Source organism: Nannospalax galili, unplaced genomic scaffold (genome assembly GCF_000622305.1).
Source record: "Nannospalax galili isolate Female #2095 unplaced genomic scaffold, S.galili_v1.0 scaffold743, whole genome shotgun sequence".
Classification (NCBI taxonomy): domain Eukaryota; kingdom Metazoa; phylum Chordata; class Mammalia; order Rodentia; family Spalacidae; genus Nannospalax; species Nannospalax galili.
This window is the reverse complement of record NW_008349552.1, coordinates 501083-525554: the sequence shown is the minus strand read 5'-3', so window position 1 is coordinate 525554 and position 24472 is coordinate 501083. Positions and strand designations below refer to the sequence as shown.

The window sequence follows — 24472 nt, the reverse complement described above, 5'->3', positions numbered from 1 at the left end:
TCCATTGTCCATTAATATGCATCTATATAATTTTAATAATAATTACTTCATGATGATTAGTTTTTACTTTGAAGTCAACATAAGAGAGATTTCACCTCTGAATACCTAATGAATTCTATCTTATTACTTGAAGTGTTATTAGGCATGAACAGTATTTAAAAATAATAGGCTTTGCAGATCATTGTTTTCACAATTACCTTTCAGTCTGGGATAACTTTAAGCACTATTAATTTTTGAGGAAAGATCATTTAGGGAAAATTTAATCTTACATGGTGAGAAGACTAGTGATCATTTGGAACAGTGATACTGTTCTAATTCTGACTTGCTTTCTTTCTCTAAATAGACCAGAATGCTTATTAGGGGAAATAAAATAAATGTCTGAACATATTTATGAGAAATAAATAAGTAAATAAAGAGAGAAAATGACAAAGTGATCACCTCTGAAAATCAAGTGACTAAGTTTCCCTTTGGGCAATGGCAGATTAGATTATTTTTATTTCAGCTGAATTTGCCCACTGAGAATAACTACAAGAAAATTTTATTTTGAAAAACATTTTTAAAAGCATTGGGGTGCTGCCAAGATGGTAAGACCTAGAACAGAGGGAACAACAATGTGGGCCTGGCATTTGGCTCTGTTTTTCTCTCTGAAGGAGCTGAGCAGATCTAGCTGCAGTCTCCTGGTTTAATTAAAGGCAAACTGTTTCCCTCCCAAGCGGAAAGGGCCATTTCTACTGGACTCTCTGTTGAAGACCTAGAGCACCATGACTGGGGAGACCATAGACCTTAGAGGGGAACCTACTGCTGTTATTTTGCTAAATGGTCATGCTGTCAAACTGCTTTCTAAACATTTATGTTCATACCCATACACTGGAATTGCTTTCTACTTTGGTCATAGAGACTTTTTTATGCAGTGGGTAGTGGTTAATGCAGAGACTCAAAGCTGGTCAAAGTGCTGAGTACAGTAACTGTTAGTGTGCAGCTATGCACGAATCAACTATCTCAACGTTTCTCTAGACAAAGCTAAGGGAAAATTCTGGGAGAGGGAATGGAAGGACTGTGAGGGCTGGCAGATGTCCATCAATGTTTGAGTGGATGATCAAAATGTGGTATAAATATTTACAATCAAGTAATATTCTTGAAAAGGAAGGCTGTTCTGACATATTCTGTGGCATGGATGAACTTGGAGAACATTATGCTGAGTGAAATAAGTTGGCCACAAATACATATGATTCCATTCATGTAAGAAAGTAGTGATCATAGAGTCAGGGAGTACAGTGAGAACTGCCAGGAGCAGGAGGGAAGGGGGAGGTAGAGTCACTGGCTGACGGGTATAAAATGCAGTGTTATGGGTATAGAGAGATTATGGAAATCAGTAGTAGTGATAGTTGTACAACATTGCAAATATATTTATTAGAACTTACTGTTACACGTAAAATGGTCAAGATGGTGAACTTTATGTGTATTTTGTCACATTTTTAAATTGTCAAAACAAAGTTTAGAAAGAGAGAGTTAAGGAATTAGAACAGAGATAAGAAATAAGCTAAATCATGAAGAAAGGATTAAAACATACTTAAGATACATATGGAACAGAGTACAGAGGATTTGATGCTCATGAAATTGGAATCCCTGAAGAAAAGTGCAAAGTGGGCCATCAACAATAATACAGTTGATAATGGCTGAGATGTTTTTCCAGACTGAGTAAAAGTATGTCAAAACTATCCATAGAAAGAAGTTACAGTGGCCTCACATAAAGGGGGGTGAGGAGTGTAGGAATGGAGCTGGCTGAATAGAAGGTCAAAGATGGCAAAAAGGTCTGGAGGAAGAGAAAGATAGTTTCATCTAAAAAAATAAAATAGAATTTATTATCAGCAAAACTACACTAAAAAATTTAAAGGCTATATTTTCAAGCAAAAGATGAAGTTACAAGTATATAGAAAGGAATTAACAGCAAGAGAAAGAACCAAAGTGATACTGACAATTTAAAACAACAATAAAAGATTTTCTGAGAATAAAAATATATAAAAATAAAATACGAGTTGACAAAATGGCTCAGTGGATAAAAGTGCTTGCTATGCAAGCCTCATAATCTGAGTTAAATCCCTAAAGCCCACAAAAAGGCAGATGTGGTAGGCTTGTGACTGTAATCCCAGTGCTCCTATATGCAGGGCAGCAGGGAGAGGGGGTGGTCTGGGGTCAGCAGAGTGGCAGAAACAAGACAGACCCTGTCTCAACAAAGTGGAAGGAGAGCAATGACTCCTGAAAATTGTCTTCTGACCTCCGCAAGCACATCATGGCACACATAAACCCATACACACACGATAGATGATAGATGATAGATAGATAGATAGATAGATAGATAGATAGATAGATAGATGATAGATAGATAGATAGATGATTGATAGATGATAGGTAGATAGATACATAGATAGATACATAGATATAGATGATAGAGAGGTAGATAGATAGATAGATAGATAGATAGAGATAGATAGATAGATAGATAGATAGATGATAGATATAGATAGATATAGATAGATTATAGATGATAGATAGATGATAGGTAGATAGATACATAGATAGATAGATAGATAGATAAATAGATAGATAGATATAGATAGATAGATAGATGATAGATAGATAGATGATAGATAAATGATTGATATATAGATAGATGATAGATAATAGATAGATAGATAGATAGATAGATAGATAGATAGATAGATAGATAGATAGATAGATGATAGATAGGAAATATAGATAGATAGATAGATAGATAGATAGATAGATAGATAGATAGATAGATGATTGATAGATAGATAGATGATAGATACATAGATACATAAATGGATGGATTTAAAATATGTAACAACAGTGGGGAGGATACATGATGTTAAAGTTTTAAAGTTTTGTACGATTTTTTTCCTCTGGAACTATCAAAAGAATAAATTTATATCAAATTATATTAAGTCAAATGTATATTATAATCTTTGAAATCACCTCTAAAAGAATAGCAAAAGAAGGCATAACTAATAACCACATAGAAGAGGAAAATCTTCCAAGCTTCCAATGGATAAGAAAGGAAAAAAAGGAATATAGAATTGATAAAGTAGGAACAACTAGTAAGGGGGCTGGAGAGATGCCTCAGCCGTTAAGAGCACTGGCTGCTGTTGCAGAGGACCTGGGTTGGGTTCCCAGCACCCATATGGCAGCTAACAACCATCTGTAACTCCAGTTCCAGGGGATCCGACACCCTCTTCTGACCTCCAAGGGCACTGCATGACATGTGTGCACTTACATACATGGAGGGAATACATTCATACATATAAAAAATAAAATAATAAAAAAGAAATAACAAGATTGGGGATTAAAGGTAAAATATGTCAGTAATTATATTAAATGCAAAGGGATGTAGTGTTTTATTAAAGACGAAGATTATCCTACAGGATTTAAACAAATCCAAACCATGTGATGTTTGCTTATAAGAACACACTTTTGCTATAAGGCTATCAAAGGATGATGAAAACAGAAGAATCCTTAGTAACTCCTGAGGTTTGGCCTTGTATGTGAATGGACACTGTCTTATTTACTGTGATGAAAATATATCAGTTTTACATGGGTTCAATGTGGTTTATAAGTCATGTTTTGGGAACTGAGGATGTAGCTCTGTGACACAGCACTACTTAGCATGTATGAGACCCTGGGTTCAATCAAATTTGAAATTGAAGGGAGAAGTCAGAAAGCAATATTTGACTCTTATTGATAGATAATATTTAAAGTCATGAGATTGGATAAAGTTAGTTTAGTAAGAAAAAAGGGGATCCTAGATCATACTCTGGCAAAGTCTGTTCTACAAACAAGAAGCCATTAAAAGAGGCAGAGAAGAATGAGTGTGACATATTGGAAGCAAGAGAAGGTGAAGACATAGCTTACTGGTAGAGTGTATGTCTAGCATGCATGAGGCCCTGGGTTCAATCCCCAGTACAACAAAATAATTACAATAACAGTGTATTGGAAGCCAAGAGAAGAAAGCAAGTTATTTTAAGGAAGGAGGGTCATCTGCAAGCAAAGATGATAATTAAGCCTGGCAATATGGAAATCATTGGAAAAAATGAAGAGGTGAAGATAAAAACCCAACGGAATGGGTTGAAGATCAATTAGGAGGTAGAAAGAGTCAATGGCACCAGACAATGTTTTCAGGGTTTCCTCTAAAGATGGGGTGAGGGTCAGAAGTTCATATGCTCAGGGTAAGAAGTGAGTTTAAAAAGACAGAAGATGGGCCTGAAGAGATGGCTCAGCAGTTGAAAGCACTGGCTACTCTAGCAGAGGACCCAGGTTAGGTTCCCAGCATGCACATGGTAGCTAACAACTGTCTATAACTCCAGTTCTATTACCCTCTTCTGGACTCCACAGGCATTGACATGCAGGCAAAACATCCTTACACATTAAAATAAATAAATTAAAGTAAATAAGAAAATTAAAAGACAGAAACTGATTATGCCTATCAAGTAGTTTGCTTCAGAAGCAAAATCTCTGGGAGCTTGAGAAGAAGGATTAAGAAGCCTTTTAGAACACTGCTCTTGGAAAGTTGCAAAGTAACACCCACCAATTATAACAGGCAAAGCACAGGCAGATTGCTGAAGGGTGCCAGAGTTGAAAAAAGATAGACAATTTCCATGATTGCTTTTGTCTTCCCTGTGAAATGAGATGAGTGTCACTGGAGATGCAAAAAATGTTTGCGAGAAAATAGAATGATAATCTGTAAGGTGAACACAGCTGGGGGTAGAACTGACTGACAGTGTGAGTAACTGATACCAGGACTGCAATCATGACTTCAAAATAAAGTCAGTTTTTCTACAGCATCTGCTTGGCCACGAGCATAGAATAGGCTTATTGCTGGATCAAACAAGGTTATTATTACCTCTCCGATCTCCACCTTAAACTTGTAATGTGGGTTAATGGCTAAGAGCATTGAGCTATGGACCCAGACTGTCACAGCTCTTGTCCTAGCTCTATTTTGTGCTTTTTAACTGACCTTGGATATGTGAGTTAACCGCTCCAAAGACTGGGGACAATCATGAAGCAGTAATGATCATTCCATATTATTATATGTTAATTATGTGTGTATGTGTGTATACATGTGTGTGCAGATCTGTGCAGTACTGAACACTGACATCTATAAGGAAGGAAATCTTGCTTTGTAATAGATTGAGAAAATGTTTCATGAAAAGACTAGATAAGTCATAAGCAGAGGACTTACTCCACCCACACATACACGTGACACTTCCTGGTATTTGTCTTGGTAACATCTATTTTCTCCTTCTTCCTTATCTTCTAAGTCCCAATTTGGTTTGGAGTGACAATGAGATGATCTAAAAACATGCAGATTCCTAGACTTCCATATGTCTCACAGTGTAGGTGAAAGCAGAATCCCATTGCAGTGCTGCCATGAAAGCTATTCTTAAACTTAAAAAGTAGACCCAACTGGAAGACTCCTTTGCCCTTTGCCCTTCTATTCTTGATTCCTTCCATCTTTGATCTTTCTGAACAGGTAGATTTGTCATTAAGTGACAACAGATACAATATGTAGATATAGACATATTTAGCTATGAAAACTTACAAGTACAAGAGTAGTTAAAAATTAAATTCTCATCACATGAACATGAAAGAATGTGGTAAAAAAAATGTCTGTCCACTAGACTGGAATAGGACCAAGGTAAAGCTATTGTGTTTTTACTCACCAATGAAACCCAGAACGTCCCTGGTCCAGAGTAAAAGCCACAAAGGATAGGAGAGGGACTTGGCGGAATGAAGATTTCAGGTAGTGGCACCTCTTCCTCCTCTTCCTCCTTGTCGCCCTCCTCCTCCAGGGCTTCCTTCTCCCCATCCTCTTCTCTCTCTCCTGCTAGCCTCTTCCACCTGAGCTCTCTTTCCTTCTCCTTCAATGCCTTTTGTTTCTCCCTCCTTTCAATTTCTTTTAATCTCTTTCAAAAGCGATATTAAAGAGACGCTTAAAACTGCTATTGAGCATGACAAAGATTGCAGAAGGAAGATAAATTCTAGGAAATTCGCAACTCTGATGTAACAGTACCATTTACACATAATCACCCTTTGGAGAATATTTTTCTCCTTAAAATTCAAATCACTGCAATGACCATTACTTCTGCCTAACCCCCTTGATAGCAGTTTTATAGAAATCATTTTCTCATTTTTTCCTGTAAGAGAAGTTAAGTGCTTTTTTCTCTCAAAGCCTGTCAATGTCAATCTAGGAGTCACGTGGACTAAAATAGGCAATGAGCAAAGTTGTTTCCAGCTTCGGTAAGACTGGAAACAACTTGTAGTCCAATTCCCAACCCTGTACCCTTACCTCTTTATCCCTGAGAATTAGCTTCCTGGTATATATGACCTCATCACATTAATCCTCTTTTACAAGAGATCCCAATGGCCCAAACTGACATGACTTAACTGGCTTCCAAGGAGCCTCTCACTGTGATCAGACTCCTGCCACATTCCTCATCAAACTGCATGCTGCCATTTTGCCAGCCGCTGTTTATCTCCTGAAAACACTGAGAACTTCAGAAATGTGGCTCCTTAAGAATGTTTTGTGCATTATTATCTCATTGTTTCAAGATTCTTCCTGTCCTTTAAATACTAAATGTCACTCCTATGTAGCTATTTTTTGACCACCCCTCATTTCTCCATCAGCGTCATTTCTCCTCTGCGTGCCCCTGAAGTTCCTTCTTTGGACTTGGACTGTAGTACCTATCCACCAGTCCCTCCTAATACAGTTAGCTGCCTTCATACTAGAGTATAAGTTCCTTCAGGTCAGGATGTGTTTTATTCTTTTTTGTATTCTGCCAGAATTTCATATAGGACATTTTGTATTCTAATGAAAAGAAAAATTAGGAGACAACGCTTCAAGAACATTCCATACCACAATCTTAGATTTGATACTTGAGAAATGGAAATATCTGATGCACAAGTTATGGATTTCATAGGAGACAACACTGGGATCCTCTTCATCCTTAATGGGTGGATATGGAGCTTCAAGAATATAACCATTCTCACAAATAATCATTAAAGTACTTTCAGTCTGAAAAAGAAAATTTTAAGCATATCATTTACCTGTGGGCAAACTTCTACAAGTATAGTTAAAAGAGATAATAAGCCAGGGAAAATACAGTAATCATTTTAAAATGGACACCTAATACAATACTGGCATTATTGGTAACAAGTCTAGTTATTAGTAATCATTACATCATTAGTACTAATTATTATCATATAAGTATTAATTGCTAACCAATTACTAAAATATGATTTAAATTTGGTTCCTTTATAGATGCCATAACATATTTCCTGAGCCAAATATGTGGTTGTGAAATCCGCTATCCTAAAGGACAAAATGTTCTAGTTAGAAATGCTGTGGAAAATTCGAGGTGTGGATGGTTTATCAGCTCTCAGCCTCCTTTGACAACACATACTCTGTCTGCTGGAGTCCATTCAAATGTGGATGCTCTCAAAGTCTCTGCCTTTTTCCCCTCTTCTCTTTCTGTAACTGTGCTCCAGGAAGTTTTAGAGCCTCAGTTTCCACTCACATGCAACCAGATTTATCTGTCTAGCACAGAACTCTCTCCTGCTCCAAAACCACATCTGGGAAATCCCCATGGTAATATATTTGTTATTTATCTACTATGTATTCAGAATTTTGTTACATGTTAAGAAAAGCAAATATCCTTTCTACCATTGTGAAATTTGCCTCCAAAGAAACAGCCTGTCATTTAGCAATTCACATAGATTAATACAAATTATAATTGCAAAAGTCCTGCCAAAGTACCACAAGAACAGACAAATTGTGCACGATTTCCTGAGAAAGGGGCATCTGAGCTTGCAGGTGGAGGATGAGAACAAAATGAATTAGGGAGAGTTTGAGCAATATACTGTATAAAGGAAACACTATGTGCAAGTGTGCTGGGGGCTTATAAGAAGGTTGTGCTTGGACGGCATCGTCTAGGGGAAAAGAACAGAAGCAAAGAGAGACTGGGGAAGAGCACTAGCGAAACAACACTCAGGGGCTGGGGGTGAAGGACTGACAAGATATGAAGAGAAGCAGGAAAAAACATTAGAAGGAGAAAATATTTCAAAAAGGAAGGAAAGGCCAAGGCTGAGAGGGTCAAAAGATGTTAAGATATCAAGAAAGAAAAGAATCAAATATTAAGTGGATATTAGTGATCCCTTTGAAGAGCTGCCTGGTGGAATGGGGAGCTAGCAGGCAGGTAGAGCACCTGAAGGATGGGGCAGCATGTGAGACAATGGTGTCATAGGAACAACCATTAGTCCTTATGAGAGCTGAGACGAGAGATGGGGCAGGAGCTGCAGAACACAAGATGAAGGAATTTATGACTGGTGTGTGTGTGTGTGTGTGTGTGTGTGTGTGTGTGCATGCCTATGAATTTACTTCTGCATGTATATGTCTCTGTGTGCATGCACATGCACACACCTAGGAATTTACATTTTTAAGTGTGAGAGGCTACACCATATTTAAGCACTAATGAAAATTATTCACTGTGACAGAAAATAAATGAACAGTGTAAAATATTGAAGAAAGGCCTGGGGAATCTCATCCAAAGGATGAGAGACAGAATGGATGGTAAGTAGGAGAGACAGTTGCTCTACTGTAAAAGGAGGAGGAGCAGGAGGGAGATGGGGGTAAAGAAGACTATTTGGTAGTGAGAAATGAAATAGTTTCTGCCTGAGGCACCCAGTCTTTCTAGGAAGTGACTCCAAGGGTAAGAGTGGGAAGCTTGAAGCTTTGAAGTTTCAAAGTGGCCATCTTGTATGGAGAGAGTTGATAAGAGTCATCCCAAGGGTGGTGTGGAACTCATTTGAATCACTGCATTACAGAGGAGCAGATAATCTTCCTCCACATATGTTATCTTCTGCAGTCCTTGGCTGACCACTGAAGGCAAATGTAAATTAGCTGTGGCAATTCAGAGGTGGAATTAAGAATGCTATTGGGCTCTTACTTGTCTTTGCCAATTCAGGCTTCTGCAAAAGAATACCTTAAAGCATAGCAAATGCATTTTTCACAGTTCTGGAGGCTGGGAAGTCCAAGAGCAAAGCTCTGGCAGGTGTGCTGCCTGGTCAGGGCATGATTCCTGAAGTTTTGTAGATGGCAGTCTTACTGTATTTTTATAACACAGAGAAAGCAAGCTCTGGCCTCTTCACTCCTTCAAAAGGCACTAGACCCATTCCTTATGGCTCAGCTTTTATAATATAATTACTCCGCAAAGACACCACCTCCATATACTGTCACTTTAGGGATTTGAGGGAAGAATCCTGAAATGTAAGCTGGGTATGAGAATGAAGAAAGAAGTGAAGTGAGGTGATTGATTAGAAAATGAATGGTAAGTGAAACAGGTGTCTGTGTCATCGGCGGCCTCCTAGAGCAGGAGCAGGTTGAAAGGTTGAGGTCAGGTGATGGACTCTCTGAGTTCCTGACTCTTCAACTGAGTTCTTAAAGGCTGTGATGGGTTGAATCATGATCCCCCACTCAAAGCAGCTGGCAGAAGCTGAAGCTTTCAGACAGTCAAGGGGTCAAGGTTATAGGAGACAAGAATTATTGTTTTGAACAAAAGAGGTCCGCAGCATGTCCATGACATAGAGTGGCTTTATTTGATGTCAGCAGTTCTCAACTAATAGAACATAAGTGCTGACAGAGCTGCTTGAAATAATGTTTGAATCGTGCTGGTTTTATTTTGCACGTCTACATTTAAAAATTTTAATTTCTGATTTTGAAATACTTACAGATCCAAAGAACGTTGAAAAGATATTACAGAGAGGCATCATGTAACCTTCACCAAATTTCTACCATTGGTTACATCCTAACCAGGGTTACACCCAAACCAGGAAATCAATATTAGCTCAAAATGCATGTATAGTTCATATATTTGTCATATGTAGATTTATCATATGTAGATTCATGTCATCATCACAGAAATCAAAACACAAAGCTATCTTGACACACATATCCCTCAATCTGCCCTTTTATAGCCACATCTACTCACAGCCTGCCCACCTCCCTGACCCTTTTAAATGATGGTGTGTTTTGCAATGTTGTGTTCAGGAAAATGATTGACATACATAATGCTGTCTCTTGTCATACAAGAACCTATGCTTTCACACTGAGTTTCTTTGTAGCCCTAATTCCCTTCACTGAACCATCTCCACTCAACTCTGTTCCACCTGCCCATACTCAACTAATACCTCTAAATTAAGGTACAGTGATATAGCAACATATTGTGCCAGACATGGTAGCTTGGGCCTTTAATCACAGAACTCAGGAGGCAGAGACAGATGGATCTCTAGGGATCAAGGCCAGCCTGGTCTACAAAGCAAGTTTCAGGCCACTTACAGGTTACAGCAAGACCTGTCTCCAAAAAAGCAAACACACAGATCTGGCATAGTGGCGCATGCCTTTGATCCCAGCACTTGGGAGACAGAGGCAGGCAGATCTCTGTGAGTTTGAGGCCAGCCTGGTCTACATAGTGAGTTCCATAGGGATACAGAGAGACCTTGTCTCAAAAAATCCAAATTAAAAAAAAAAAAGTATTGTAACTTTTCCATTTCTTGTTAGTTCTCACTGTAAAGCCACAACACAGAGCACTGATACTTCAGTCACCAATTCCTTTGTGACAAGATCAATTGTTTGGTGATTTATTTAGCTTTCTTCAGATTTATATTTTAACTCCTTGAGAACAAAGATTGCTTTTGCTGCTTAGTGAATCCACCAGTGTCTAGCAAAGATGGAAATGATGGGTATTTGTTAATTAGTTTTAAAAGGATTCTTCCAGAAATAACTACTATAATTTTTAGGCCTTTTCTTTAGAGGTGCTCAAAGTAGATTACAAATGTCCCAATAATTCTGATAACTCTTCCATCAGCTCATCAGAATTGTTATCCTGATATCTATTACAGCACTTGATTTAGGCAGGCAGTACTCAGATGACCAAGTGTCCAATCTCATAATGAGTTAGAGATACTGAAGGAATGCAATGATCGATATTTTCTAACCAATTGTTAAAAAAGAAGCAATAGAAAACTAGAAAATAAAACAGGTGAACTGGGAATGGAGGAAAAGTATACTCATAATTGAGAATGGAGCTGCTTGCTGTCAGAGGATGACTGACTGCTTCAGGTTAAAGCAGCCTTGACATGTGACATGCCGCATGTGTGGTCAGAAGTCACCACTCTTTATTGAAGAGTTTTTTTTTTTTATTTCTGTGTGTCTGTGTGTCTGTGTGTGTGTGTGTGTATGTGTACACGTATACAAGCACATGTAAGTGACACACTTATGGAGGCCAGAAGAGGGTATTGAATCCACTGGAGCTAGAGATATAAGCAGCTGTGAGGCACCCAATGTGGGTGCTGGGAGGCAAACTCAGGTCCTCTGCAAGACCACTGTACACTCAACCACTGAGCCGTCTCTCCAGTCCCCAAAAGTTGCCATTCTTGAGGTAAAGCTGACAAATCCTGTGTGCAGAGAGGAGATTGCGGCCTTCTAATCAGAGTATGAAAGAGAAAGAAAGAGGTAAGTAGAATGCAGAGCTCAGACTGGTGCTCAGCTGAGAGCTCAGGGAATCAGCACCTGTGCTTCTAGCATCTTCCTGCTCAACACCACCCTCACATGGAAGAGCAAGGATGGAGAAGCTCTCTAGCTATGACACTGAGATTTCACATTTAGGACAAATACTAATGACTTACATGAGTAACTGGAGACCATGACAATTGGCAAACAGGTCCAGGAGTATTGATATAACCAATTGGCTTGTAATCCTTTTCCACATCAAAAAAGAAGACGGTTTGATCTTTGCTCTAGGGAAAAAGAGACACAGCCATCCAGCATATGCTACTATGAAGCAATACAAAGACTTGGTGTCATGTAATATATCTAATTTACACTCTACATACCATGTCATATATCCCAGATTAATCTGAAAAGATTATTTCAAAACCTTGCTTTATTTTCCCCATGTGTTTCTGTCTATGGTTCTGAAAATTTGAATGCCATATCTATAAATAAAATAAATCATACAGAGTATATAGTGCATATACTCTGTGGAGCATGTACCTCTGAATGCCTGTAGAATTTACAATTGTTTCCTTCATCTATGCTAGGCTTTTGTTTTGTATTGATTGGGCTCATTTGATTTGGCTTTTGGTGGTACAGGATCAAACCAGAGTCTCTTACACGCGAGGTAAGAGCTCTTATAAATCTTTCCTATGGCAGTTCTACTTAAGAACATACTTATGCTGTAAAACATTGATTATGAATAACATATCTAGCACGATTCCCAATTTGAAGTTTTTTCTATTCATTAAAATAAGCATCAAAATTTAATTTACAAAACCAGTTTTTAAATACTGTGTACAGACCACACTGAAAAAAAGTATTAAAACACGATATGAATTGATTTCAGTAAATAAGGCACAACCAAGCAGGTGGATTTAAAAGGGAAGCAAAGCATAAAATTTTAATGGGAAATGAGAAAGAAGTCTTGCACCTACCCCTGTGGCTAGGATTTCTCCAACACGCTCATAAGCTAAAGCAGTGACTTCAGCAGTATGGGGTTTAAAGACATGCTTCAAGTGAAGTTCAGCATCTAAAACTTTCTTTCGTCCTGCAAAAACTGTCAACCCTTTTGAATCATAAAGTTCAAGAATCCGAACAACACCATCTTGGAATCCTACGATTATTTGTGCTCCAGAGTAGCTGACCTTGGAAAAAATCAAATGCACAGGACCCGAATTTAGTTCTAGAAATTTGTGCTACACAGAAAATAACTCCACATTTTATTTAGACTTGGGTAACTTAACACTGGCCCCCCTCTGCAAATCTCTGTACTATGCTATGGCAACTGCTATCAATTCTAGGGCATTTATCTATTAAAGACCACAAGAAGAGCAAACAATGTCAATTCAAATTTTCAGTGAGCAAACATGAACATAGTCTCTGCCTCCCACATACTAAGCACCTATCACCAGCAACTTAATGGTGAGCATAAATAGACTGGGTTCTTGGTTTCAGAGTTTAATGTCCCCTATTCCCACATAAATGAATATAGAACATGAACTGATACAGGTGCTAAAGGAAATAAATGTGTCCTCTGAGAACATGTAACAAAGAAAGCTGATATAGATTGAGGGTTTCCCCAAGGGAAGAATGGTGGAGCTGAGATTGGAAGGATATGCTAGAATTAACTAGACACAGGAAAGTGTGACAAGAACCTAGAGACTGGAGGTGAAAGGGTCTTGTGTCAATGAAGATCAAAATTCAAGGAAGAATTGCAGTTAGAGTGCAGAAGCAAGGAGCTGGGGATCGAGATAGGCAGACACCAGGTCACAGGATAGCTTGCAAGGTATAGTAAGGGTAGTCTTTATCCAAATGGTAATGAAAAGCCATATCTATGACATGCCTGATACATATTCTCTGTGATTTCAACCCAAAACAATAAAGATGAATCACTCACAAAATATTCCTATGGCATTTAAAATGCATGGTTGCAAATTCCTTGGAATGCCTTCTTTGAAAAGCTGAGGTTTAAAGTCCCTCCTCTAGAATGAGGAGAGCAGGTTTGAGTGTGCCTGTGTGACCACGTCAGCAAGTGCAATATCATAGAAGTGAGATTTTGACTTATGAGGCTAGGTCTTGGAAGAACATCAGTTTCTAATGTGAACAGTAGCCCTTGAAACCCTGCACTCCTGTGAGACGTGTGTGTCTGCCCTAAGTCCATCAGATTGAGCTAAAGTCCCAGTTACATGGAAAAGCTCTTAGGTAAACAGTCCTGTGCCAGCCTTGTGATCAAGAAATTTGTGGAGGGTCTGGAGAGATGGCTCATCAGTTAAGAGCACTAGCTGCTCTTCCAGAGGACCTGGGTTCAGTTCCCAACACCCACATGGCAGCTAATAGCTGTCCTTAACTCCAGTTCCAACACCCCTTTTCTGGCCTCTGCAGGCATAGCACAGCATGGGTGCATTTATATACATGCAGGCAAAACACTTATACACATAAAAAAAATTTTTTAAATGCAAAAAAAAAAAGAAGTCTGTGGATTATTCCAAGTCCCACTCAAGACTTCCCAGCTGAGGCTTAGACAATGGGGAGCAAAGACAATTCACTCCTAGTGTCAGCTGTCTGAATTCCAACACAAAGAGTATGTGAGTAAAATTAGAGATCTGTTGTTTTCTGAAACTGCACTCTGGGATAGTTGACTACAGTAGTAAATAACCAGAAGAATTCTCTATCCCTGCCCCCCTTTTTTTGCCATAGCTATTATCACTACCTGACAGAATACATATTTCACTTATTCATTTAGTTAATTATCTGTCTCTGCCTTCCTCCAACTAAAGTACAAAGTTCATGAAGACAAGTTACTATGCCATAGGTGGGATAAAGTAGATTTTTCATTAAAAACAGGATGAACCCACAATAGTGAGATCATGAGGTGGTTTCTACCATGTTCTAGAAATAAACTAACTTAAAAAATTCTTAAACTAACTTTTAACTCTTTAAAATTCTAAGCCAGAAAATATCTACGTTTCCACAAAACAGCACCAATACAACATATTTACCAACGCGTCTGGTAGGACTGCATTTTAACAATAAACTTACTGTTTGCGGTACCCAAGTGAGTGAAGTCCCACCTCGCTTAAATTTCATCTGGGCCAAAGGAGTTCTGCTAGCAAAATCATAGACGCGAACAGAGCCTACAGAAAGACAGTTTTAAAAGAAAAAGCGTAAACTTATTACCACTTAAAATAACCTTGGCTCACTTTTTACATGTCGGGTATCAAAAGAGGAAATGCAGTAACTAAATCAATTGATTGCTCAACAGCCGTTTGAAATTTTATTTGTGCCAGGCGTGGTGACACATGCCTCTAATCCCAGTACTTTCCACTCCATAGCTCACCTTACTTGTTTTCAAGAGACTTCCCTTTTAGAAAAATTTCAAATGTTTTTAATAGAAGGTTTTTAAAATTTACCTTGAAAATGAAACAAGGCCTGGTAATTTTTTTCTGTAAGAGTTTGAACTTACAGGAGTAGGGAAATGGCTCAGTTGGTAAAGTGTCTTTATACAATCAGAGGACCTGTATTTGTATCCCCAGCACCCATCTAAAAGCTGGCACACAGCTGGAGAGATGGTTCAGTGGTTAAGGGCACTGGCTGCTTTTGCAGAAGACCTTAGTTTGAATCTCAGTACCCACATGGAAACTGTCCATAACTCTAGTTCCAGGGGATCCAACACCCTCTTCTATCTTCCACAGGCACTGCATGACACGAGTACATTTACACACATGCAGGCAATACACTCATCCACATAAAATAAAATAAATCAAAATAAATTTTCAAAAACCTGGGCATAGTGGTGCATGCCTGTAACCCCAGAGCTGAGAAGGTAGAAAGATTCTTGGAGCTTGTTGGCCAGCTAGTCTAACCAACTGGTGAGCTCCAGGTTCAGTAAGAGACCCCGTCTCAAAAAATAAGGTGGAGAGCAATAGAGGAAGACACTGATGTCAACCTCTGATCTCAACATACGTGTACACACACCCACATACATGAACATGTACGCATGCATCACACACACACACACACACACACACACACACACACACACACAGTGTTCCTACTTACAGTCCAAGGCCGTTGTAGCCATGAGATAAGTGAGAGGAGAAATAGCCAAGGCTTCAATAGCTCCGGAATGGAAAGAAAAGAGACATTCTGGATCCTGGGTCTGAGAACAAAGAGCACATCAAATCTCAAAGAGACAGCATTACAGAATTAAAGTCTATTTTAAAGAAATACAAATAGGATACTATAACACGTGTGATTTTACTTGAATAGAGTTTTTAAAAAACATGATAGGCTAGAAAGAGCACGGGACTTGGGAGTTAGGAAAACCACATGGAGTACTGGCCCTACAGTTAAAGTGTGATTTCACACAAATCCCTTCAAAAGCCAGCTTCCAGTCCTTCATCTGTAAAATGAGATCTATCTGCCTGCTGACTCAGCAACACAATGAAACGTTGTGCAAATAAATGCAAACAAAAATCTCATGTATAATGAGATAGACCTTTTGTTATTTGATGGAAACAATGCTCTAATGTGAAGAAAGATGAAGTGTCTTTTAAAGAATAAAAAGATTTTACTACAGCATTTATGAGAAAATGAGATACATACTTACAATATTTGAAAAACTCAGGTCGAGCTTCCATATGGCCCCACTGGCATCCTAAAAAAAGCAAACAGCCAATAATATTTTATCAGTTTTAGCTTTCACAAATTTAAACTTTTCTTCTTGTGATTTAGTTAAAATGAGGATCAACAATGACATTGCATGCTTACATTAAAATAACTGCTACGTATTTAAAGACCATAAACCTACAATAAGCAAAGCAATTCCATAATGCTGTGAAGTGGGCTTCCATTCCAGATGATCAATTATACTATTTTAATCCTATGTCCAAGAATAGTTAAAAAGCCAAAACAGAAGACTACAACATACCTGAGCCAACCAAATGTTATTTCCAACTTCATTCATTTTTATCATTGAGAAGAGGTTGACATTCTTGTCTACTTGAAGCTCATTAATAGGTTCAATCTCCAACAACCCAGTTTCATCTATGATGTCAGCAGTATCTATTGTCTCAAAGTCCCATATCTTGTAAAATTAATAAGAAAATATTTTAATCAAGCAGCAGTTCTATGTATTTTCCTTTTTAAGTTTTCTTACATTTATTTATTTATCTTATTTATTTACTTATTTACTTATTTCATGTGTGTGTGAAGGTCAGAAGACAACTTGGGGCAGTTGGTTTTCTCCTTCCACCATGTAGGTTCTGTGGATCAAACTCAGGCCGTCAGGCTTGCTGGAAAGCATATTTACTCACTGTGCTGGATAGCTTTAGTGTCAACTTGATACACCTGGGTTGAGGGAGCCTCAATTGGGGAATTGCCTCCATTGGAGTGGCCTGTGGCCATGTCTGTGGGGCATTTTCTTGATTGTTGAGTGATGTGGGTGGGGCCACCCCTGGGCAGGTGGGCCTGTGTTGGATAAGAGAGCAAGCTGAGCAAGGGCCAGGGAACAAGGCAGTAAGCAGCATTCCTCCATGGCCTGTGCCCCAGCTCCTGCCTCCAGGTTCCTGCCCTGAGTTCCTACCCTGGGCTCCTTGATGAACTGTGACCTGGTAGATGTAAGATAAATAAACCCTTTCCTCCCCAAGTTGGTATTGGTCAGAGTATTTTGTCACAGCAATGAAGAACAAACTAGGACACTCACTAAGTCATTTCACCAGCCCCAGGATTACTTATTCCAAGTCAGAAAAGGCCCCATTTTTCTCAAATGTCATTTCTTCTCGCTCAGTGAAAATGCACAATGACTAGACGTAATTACAGCACCATCCAAAGTTTGACCATTGAGTTTTTTTATATATTTTATTTCAAATTTTATATTAAAATATTTATATTTGTTATATAAATACAATAATATGCCTGCATCTCCATGGATCCCATTGTTTCTGCAATTCTGAGAAACTTATATTTCTTAACTGAAACTTTTTCTTAACTGAAAGCCCCTTTGTTAATTGACCTGCCCCTAGTCTGGTGTAACTATGGTGATCTGATGTAATTATGGTTATTGGCTTTGCCTCTGGCATGATGTAATTGTGGCTTTAAGCTTTATAAACCCCACTCTGCCTCTGTTGAGAGTTCTTTTGGGCATTAGCCCCCCTCGCTGACTGCCGGCCTTTTGGTTAATAAAGGACTCCTGATTCAGCTGTCACTATGTGGCATTCCTCTGTGCCTCCTGCTCCCTATTACAGATTAAGGGGCAAAATTCCAGTTTCTTCCAGGCTTTCAGCAGGACACTGTTGACAGAGCAACAGGTGAGTACAGCAGTGGTGGGAGGGTCACATGCCCACACCCCACCAGCACACCTCCAAGTGCATTTCCAATTGGCATTCTAAGTAAAAGATAACACATACTCAGCATTTTAATTCTTAGAAAATGCCCACTGTTTGGCTAGTATGGGCTTTCACTTTCTGAAGCTCTTATTTCAACAACTGAGGCAAAAAAAAACCCAAAAAACAAAAAAACAAGAGATGCCTTCAGAAAGTGCTAAGACTTAGCAAATTAATTTTGACAAGCATGCAAATATTTACCACAGGAGAAGCATTATCTAAATTGAGCTAGTCTTGGAAATAAATGACCTTTGACTGCCTCCATAAAACGACCTTTAAGAGAAATAAAACTCAGACAAAACCACTTCGGTGACCTGGAAGTCTTAGACGCAGGTGTTGGTGCCCAAGTATTAAAAACCCTTACCCTAACACAGCCATCTGAGCCAGCAGTGATCACTTCCCCCTCATCCAGCATTATCTGGTTAATGGGACCTTGGTGACAACACTTCATTCCAGTACGGCAGAGCTCCACCTTGATGAGACTACCTTCCCACAGCAGCAGGTTGCCCCATTCCGAACCCGAGAGCACCTGGCAGAAGTGAAGAAAAAATGAACATAAAAACAGACAAATATATGTATTTCTGCTCCAAATAGTAGGTGAGTTATTTTCAAAGGTTGCTTTTCACAGCTATGAAAATAGAAAGTTTGAATATGAACAAAAGGAAAATGCAGAAATAAAAACAATCACCACAGACACAACCGCCACTCAACCATGTTTTGATGTATTTCTTCCTAGCACTATGCACTGTGATCAGGCTGTATGTTGTTGGTAATTTCTTCACAAATGCTCAAAGTAGATTTCTCTGTACACATCTTAAGGGCATAATTCAGGAGTGTAATTACTACATAATTGGATATTTAAAGTCTTTCATAGATGAGATTCCACTTTCTAAGTATAATGCTGTCAAATTTTTTTAGACATTTGGTAAGTTGTAAAGCCATTACTGAATTGAACAGATTACAGCTCAGTTTCAAACATGGATAACATCTGGAACCACCCCACCCAATTATTCTATTTTGAATTAAATGCTGAATTGCATGTCCCAGAATGTATGCCATCAAACACTGGTTCTTAGACTGCTCAGTGGGTGCTAAAAAAGAAGTACTGAGGATGGAGTTTGTGCCAAATATTGTTTGAGTGCTTTATTTGTGTTGTTATTTGATACCCAAAGCCATATGCACTAGTTACACGCCTCAGCAACTGAGCAGTTGTGCATGTGGTGCTTTATTTTCCCTAGAAGCAACAGCTTTGTTCCCGGTCTCACAGAGGAATAACACAGGCCAATAACAACTCTGATCATTATTTTCCTCATTTTTCAGAGGAGAAAACTGCAGCACAAAACAAATAACTTGTCCAAAAATTACCCAGAGGAGTCAAGATTCTGGCTCAAGCACGTGACTCTCCAAAGCTGCTGTTCTAAGGCACTGTCTCAGAAGGCAGAGGCTAAGGGAACCCAACAAACACATACAAACGCATTTATTTTCTCTGGAATTCCAGAGAATCTTCAGTACAGTTGCATTTCTTGGTAATCATCAAGAGGAATCTCTAGATACAAAGGACTTTGACTTTCAGAGAGTCTTATTTCCACGTATCTTCTGTGAGGACTGATGCACACTGGGAAATGCTGGTGTAACTGTCCATCGTGCTATGGGGATTTGCATTTCTCTTTTCTTCTCATCTTATGACTTTTTATTTATTTAATTTAGTTTTATGTGTATGAGTGTTCTTCCTGCATGTAAGTGCATCCATGTCCTGCAATTCCCGTGGAGGCCAGAAGAGGGCGATGAATCCCCTGGAACTGGAGTTACAGATGGTAGTTAGCTGCCCTGTAGGTACTGGGAACTGAACCTGGGTACTCTGCAAGAGCAGTCAGTGCTCTTAACTGCCTAGCCACATCTCCAATCCCCGATGATTTTCTTTTAAGATCTATATATTTTTGTTTTATGTTTATGAGAATTTTGCTTATATATATGTTTGTGCACCACATGTATGCAATACCCACAGAGATCAAAAGAGGGCATCAGATCCCCTAGAACTGGAGTTACAGACGGTCGTTAGCCACCACGTGGGAACTGAACCTAGGTCCTCTGCAAGAGCAGCCAGTGCTCTTAATCACTGAGCCAGCTCTCCAGTTCTGAACTCATGACTTTAACTCAGTCTTTCTAACTAATTTTAACTAACTTGCCTATTTTATCTGTTACTAGGCCTTAGCTTACATTAGTAGAGTCTTTAGACTTGCTTGTTTATAATATGTGCTTTCTTTGACAAACACTAACTTCATATTTGTGAGATACACTGTGCTGTGTTGATATATGTATGTATAATGTGCAGTGATCAAACTGGAGTAATTAACATTTCACTTTCCTTAAACATCTATCATTTCTTTGTAATGGGAAACTTTAACTCTTGTCTTCTAGTTCTTTATAAAATACTCCAGAAATTGCTGTGAACCAGACACCCAGGGTGCTGTGGAACATTAGAACTTAGTTTTGTGTAAGTGTATTTTGGCACTCATTGTCCAACCTCCCTCTATTCTCCTTCCCCATCCCTTTGCTAGCCTTTAGTGACTGCTATTATACTTCAACTTGTATGAAATTAGTTGTTCACTGATTAAAGTCACCCAAAGTGACAAACAAAAGGCATTTCATTCTGGATTGTCAGTCTTACCTACTTCTCCCTTCCACGAGTCCCCAGAAAGGGATGCCTCACCATCTCTTTTATTTAGACGACACTAATAGCTTCCTTCCTTGTTCATCACCTTAATTGCAAAGTTCCCTTCCTCCTATCTACCTGAATTTTATGACCAAATACATCTACATCTCCCACTCATCCATGCACAAGTTCTGCGTGACTGTTAAATGCCTCATACATTAGGACCCAATCACACTTGTCAACTCACTTTCCACTCTTTCCAACGTGTCTTATTCCAATCTACTCTCTAAATAACTGGTATTTATTCCTAACTCTAAAAATTCCTTTTGTGGTTCTATCATTTAAAATGATTCTTTCTCCATGACATCTATACAAACTCTACTGAACTGTCAAAGATGTATTTTATATCATGTTTAAAACAAAGGTTTTGTTGGTCTTTATCATACCTTAATGCAGTATTCACAATTTGAAAACAGACTCATTTAAGACTGTTGAATAAATTTGGAAATACAATTTAACCAGTACCCAAGGCTTTATGCGGGGGTGTGATGGGAGTGATGGAGTTTACTGCAGTTTGAATGAGAAATGGCTCCCATAGGCCCATGTATTTAAATGCCTGGTACCCAGCTGGCGATTCTGTTTGGGAAGATCATGAACTCCAGGTGGTGAGGACTTGCTGGAGAAAGTATGTCACTGGGAGAGGGCTTTGAGTTGCCTCTTCCAATTCCCCTTCTCTGCTTTTAGTGTATGGTTGATGATGTGATCTCTTAGCTTCCTGATCAAGCCACCAGCAGCCATGCTTTCTCCACCACTATGGCCTCTCCTTCTGGAACTGTAAGCCAAAATAAATGTCCTCCAGTATAAGTTGTTTTTAGTCATGGTATTTTATCACATCAAGGAAAAATAACTAATACATGAATGTGCTTATGTGCATATGTATGTAGGTGCACCTGGAGGCCAGAGGTCAGTCTTCCTTTCCACCTTTTTTAAAACTTTGAGGCAGAGTCTCTCACTGAACCCTGAGCTCACTGATTCTGCTAGATGGCGGTGGCCCAAGGCATTTCATCTCTTCCTATACACCATACTTTTAAATTGAGACTATTCCATCACTTAGATAATTTTATTTCTTAGAGTCAAAGTAATATTTGTGTGTTGGCATTTTCTTATAAGAGAGGTAATCACAACTAATACAGTCTAACTTATCCTAATAGAATATATTAAAGAATACATAATATATTCTAATAGAATATATTATAGAATATATATTAAAGGAGTTGATCCTAATTAGCTATCATTTTGGTTCAACGCCCCCCAAAATGGTAACTTAAACACTATAAGAGGAAGATATAAACTAACAATGTTAGAAAATCAACTGACAAGTTAAAACTGCAATGATACAGATGCTGTTAAGAAATGACTCCATCTTCCTGAATAACAATGACACTCAAACAAAAGTCAGAAGATTGACTAGAACCTTCACCCAGTAAGTCCTCTTGGTGTATCAAGACAAAAAGAAAAGTTAATATAAACAATTGTAATTCCATGACATCATTAAAAATAGCAAGCATATCACTATGCTAATATATGAAAATGCTTACAAACTTCATGGGCATATAATATTTAGCAAAAGGAAACAGGAAATGTTATGTACATATGGATTATGATGATTTTAGGGATTTTTTTCATTTCAATTGATATTCTAAAAATGTTCACTACATTTATAATTACAATATCTGTTGTGGACAGTTTTTTTTAGAGCATATAGTAATTTCCATACAAGCATGCTCTCGTGTATGCACAAGCTTTTCATCATAGAACAACACACATTCTCACCTTCCCATCTGGGAGCTCTGTGTAGCCTTCTATATCACTAGTGGATGTTTTGCCGAATCGACCCAGTGATCCTTGCAGCTTGAGACCAGTGAATGTAAGGGCCATTTCCCAGAACCTGCAAACAGAAAAGAAAGAGGTCAAATATACCGATAGGGTTTTTTGTTTTTATTTCAACCTGACCCAAACACATAATTTGCAATCACGTAGCATTTCATTGAGTCACCTGATTAATATGTAGAATCTGCTGTCAGGCAATGTAGATGCAGCACTGAATGAAAGAGCTTCCCATGCTTGTGAGGTCTGGAATTTGAATTGTATCATTTGTGGCGTAGTCACCAACCATGAGTGAAAATTTGAATTTACAGTAATTAACATTAAATATAATTAAGAATTCAATGTCTAATTTACTATGCACGTGTCTCTGAGTGATTTTCTTGAAAACACTGTGTTCATTTTCTCATAAAACATTGAAGAAGTTAGCAATTAGCATTCAATAAACGTTTGCTAATAGTAATATTTCTTAATAAATTTAAATGAGCAATCAGGACAATGAAGACTATGTTGACAACAGTATCTAGCCTAACAAACTCTATCTAAATAACGGACAGTATCAAAAACTAATAATACAAAGACAAAAGACCAATAACCAACATCTCTTTCCAAAGCTGCAGGAGGTTCCCAAATCATGAGTATTTCTACTAAGGCACTATACCTGAAATTAATTACCCAAATCCTGTCCTTCCCCAAAGATACAATACATAGAAAACATGGACTTTATTAAATCAAGGAATTGGGAAATTTTAACCTATATCTAGCAGAGAGTTTCTTGGGAATTGCCCCCAAAATTTGTTGGGCGTGGTGGCACATGCCTTTAGTCCCAGCACTTGGGATGCAGAGGCAGGCAGATCTCTATGAGTTCAAGTCCAGGCTAGTCTATGCAGGGAGTTCCAGGCCAGCTGGGGCTACTGAGAGACCCTGTCTCAAAAAAGAAAGAAAGAAAGAGTCTTCTATCATTTTTGAGGGGGGGAGCGTATTTTCACCTACATACATAATTCTAGATTGGAGAAAGAAAGAAAGAAAGAAAGAAAGAAAGAAAGAAAGAAAAGAAAGATCTGCTTAAGAACAATCTGCTCAGGATGGAAGGATGGATCAATGGCTCAGCAGTTAAAAGCACTGGCTGCTCTTCAACAAGACCTGGGTTCCATTCCCAGCACCCACACAGCACCTAACAACTGTCTGTAACTCCAATTCCAGGGAATCTGATGCCCTCTTCTGGCTTCTGCAGGCATTGTACAGCATGGGTTCACTTACATATATGTAGACAAAACACCCATACACATAAAACAAAAATAAATAAATAAATGACAGAAAAATCTGCTCAATTATTCTGTATTTGTAGTGAGCAAATAATAAAAGACCAGATTTAAGTTGAGACTAGAGGAATTTTGAACAGACAAAGGTGCATTCCCTTAAAGAGATTCTGGGAATGAAGTTATGAGTGGTTCTGGGGTGTTGTAGAAGGGAGGTTATTCAGCAAATGCATGAGATAGGGTGGAACAAAGATGGAGAAGACCAAGATTTCATCCTGGAAGCAGACCAGGGTATGACATGGAAAGAGCATGGAATATGGAGCCAGAGACATGAGCTCCAGATTAGGCCCTGCTTGAAAGGAACGGTTGTGATAACCCTAGCTCTAAAGATGAAGACAATTGGTCTACATGACACACAGTAACTAAAAGTACCAGACTGGTGGAACTAACCTTCTTGGATGTTTAACAGACATAATTTGAGGCCTATACTAATTTGATCAGAGGGACATAAAGGACAGTTTTTGCTCCTGCCCTCCTAGGTCGACTAGTTCCAGGGGACTATGAGTATCTCTCAAAATGTCCTGTCATTGTGGTGAGTCAACTGTTGTCTTGATGAAGGAGGCCACGGAGGCCCAACCAGATGGACTTGAACCAGTATCCAGTCTAC

General features: G+C 38.6%; 1 protein-coding gene across 1 annotated transcript in view; it reads right to left on the bottom strand.

Annotated features, from left to right (window-relative positions):
- Positions 1–24472, bottom strand: part of Cfap44 (cilia and flagella associated protein 44) — a 131431-nt gene that overhangs the window by 89770 nt on the left and 17189 nt on the right. The window contains exons 8-17 of the mRNA XM_029570364.1: positions 22496–22610; positions 18374–18538; positions 16557–16712; positions 16236–16283; positions 15686–15785; positions 14666–14760; positions 12562–12771; positions 11758–11868; positions 6932–7090; positions 5739–5981 (exon numbers count right to left, since the gene is read on the bottom strand). Of these exons, the coding sequence (XP_029426224.1) occupies positions 5739–5981; positions 6932–7090; positions 11758–11868; positions 12562–12771; positions 14666–14760; positions 15686–15785; positions 16236–16283; positions 16557–16712; positions 18374–18538; positions 22496–22610 (1402 nt within the window). The remainder of the gene's footprint in view (positions 1–5738; positions 5982–6931; positions 7091–11757; positions 11869–12561; positions 12772–14665; positions 14761–15685; positions 15786–16235; positions 16284–16556; positions 16713–18373; positions 18539–22495; positions 22611–24472) is intronic.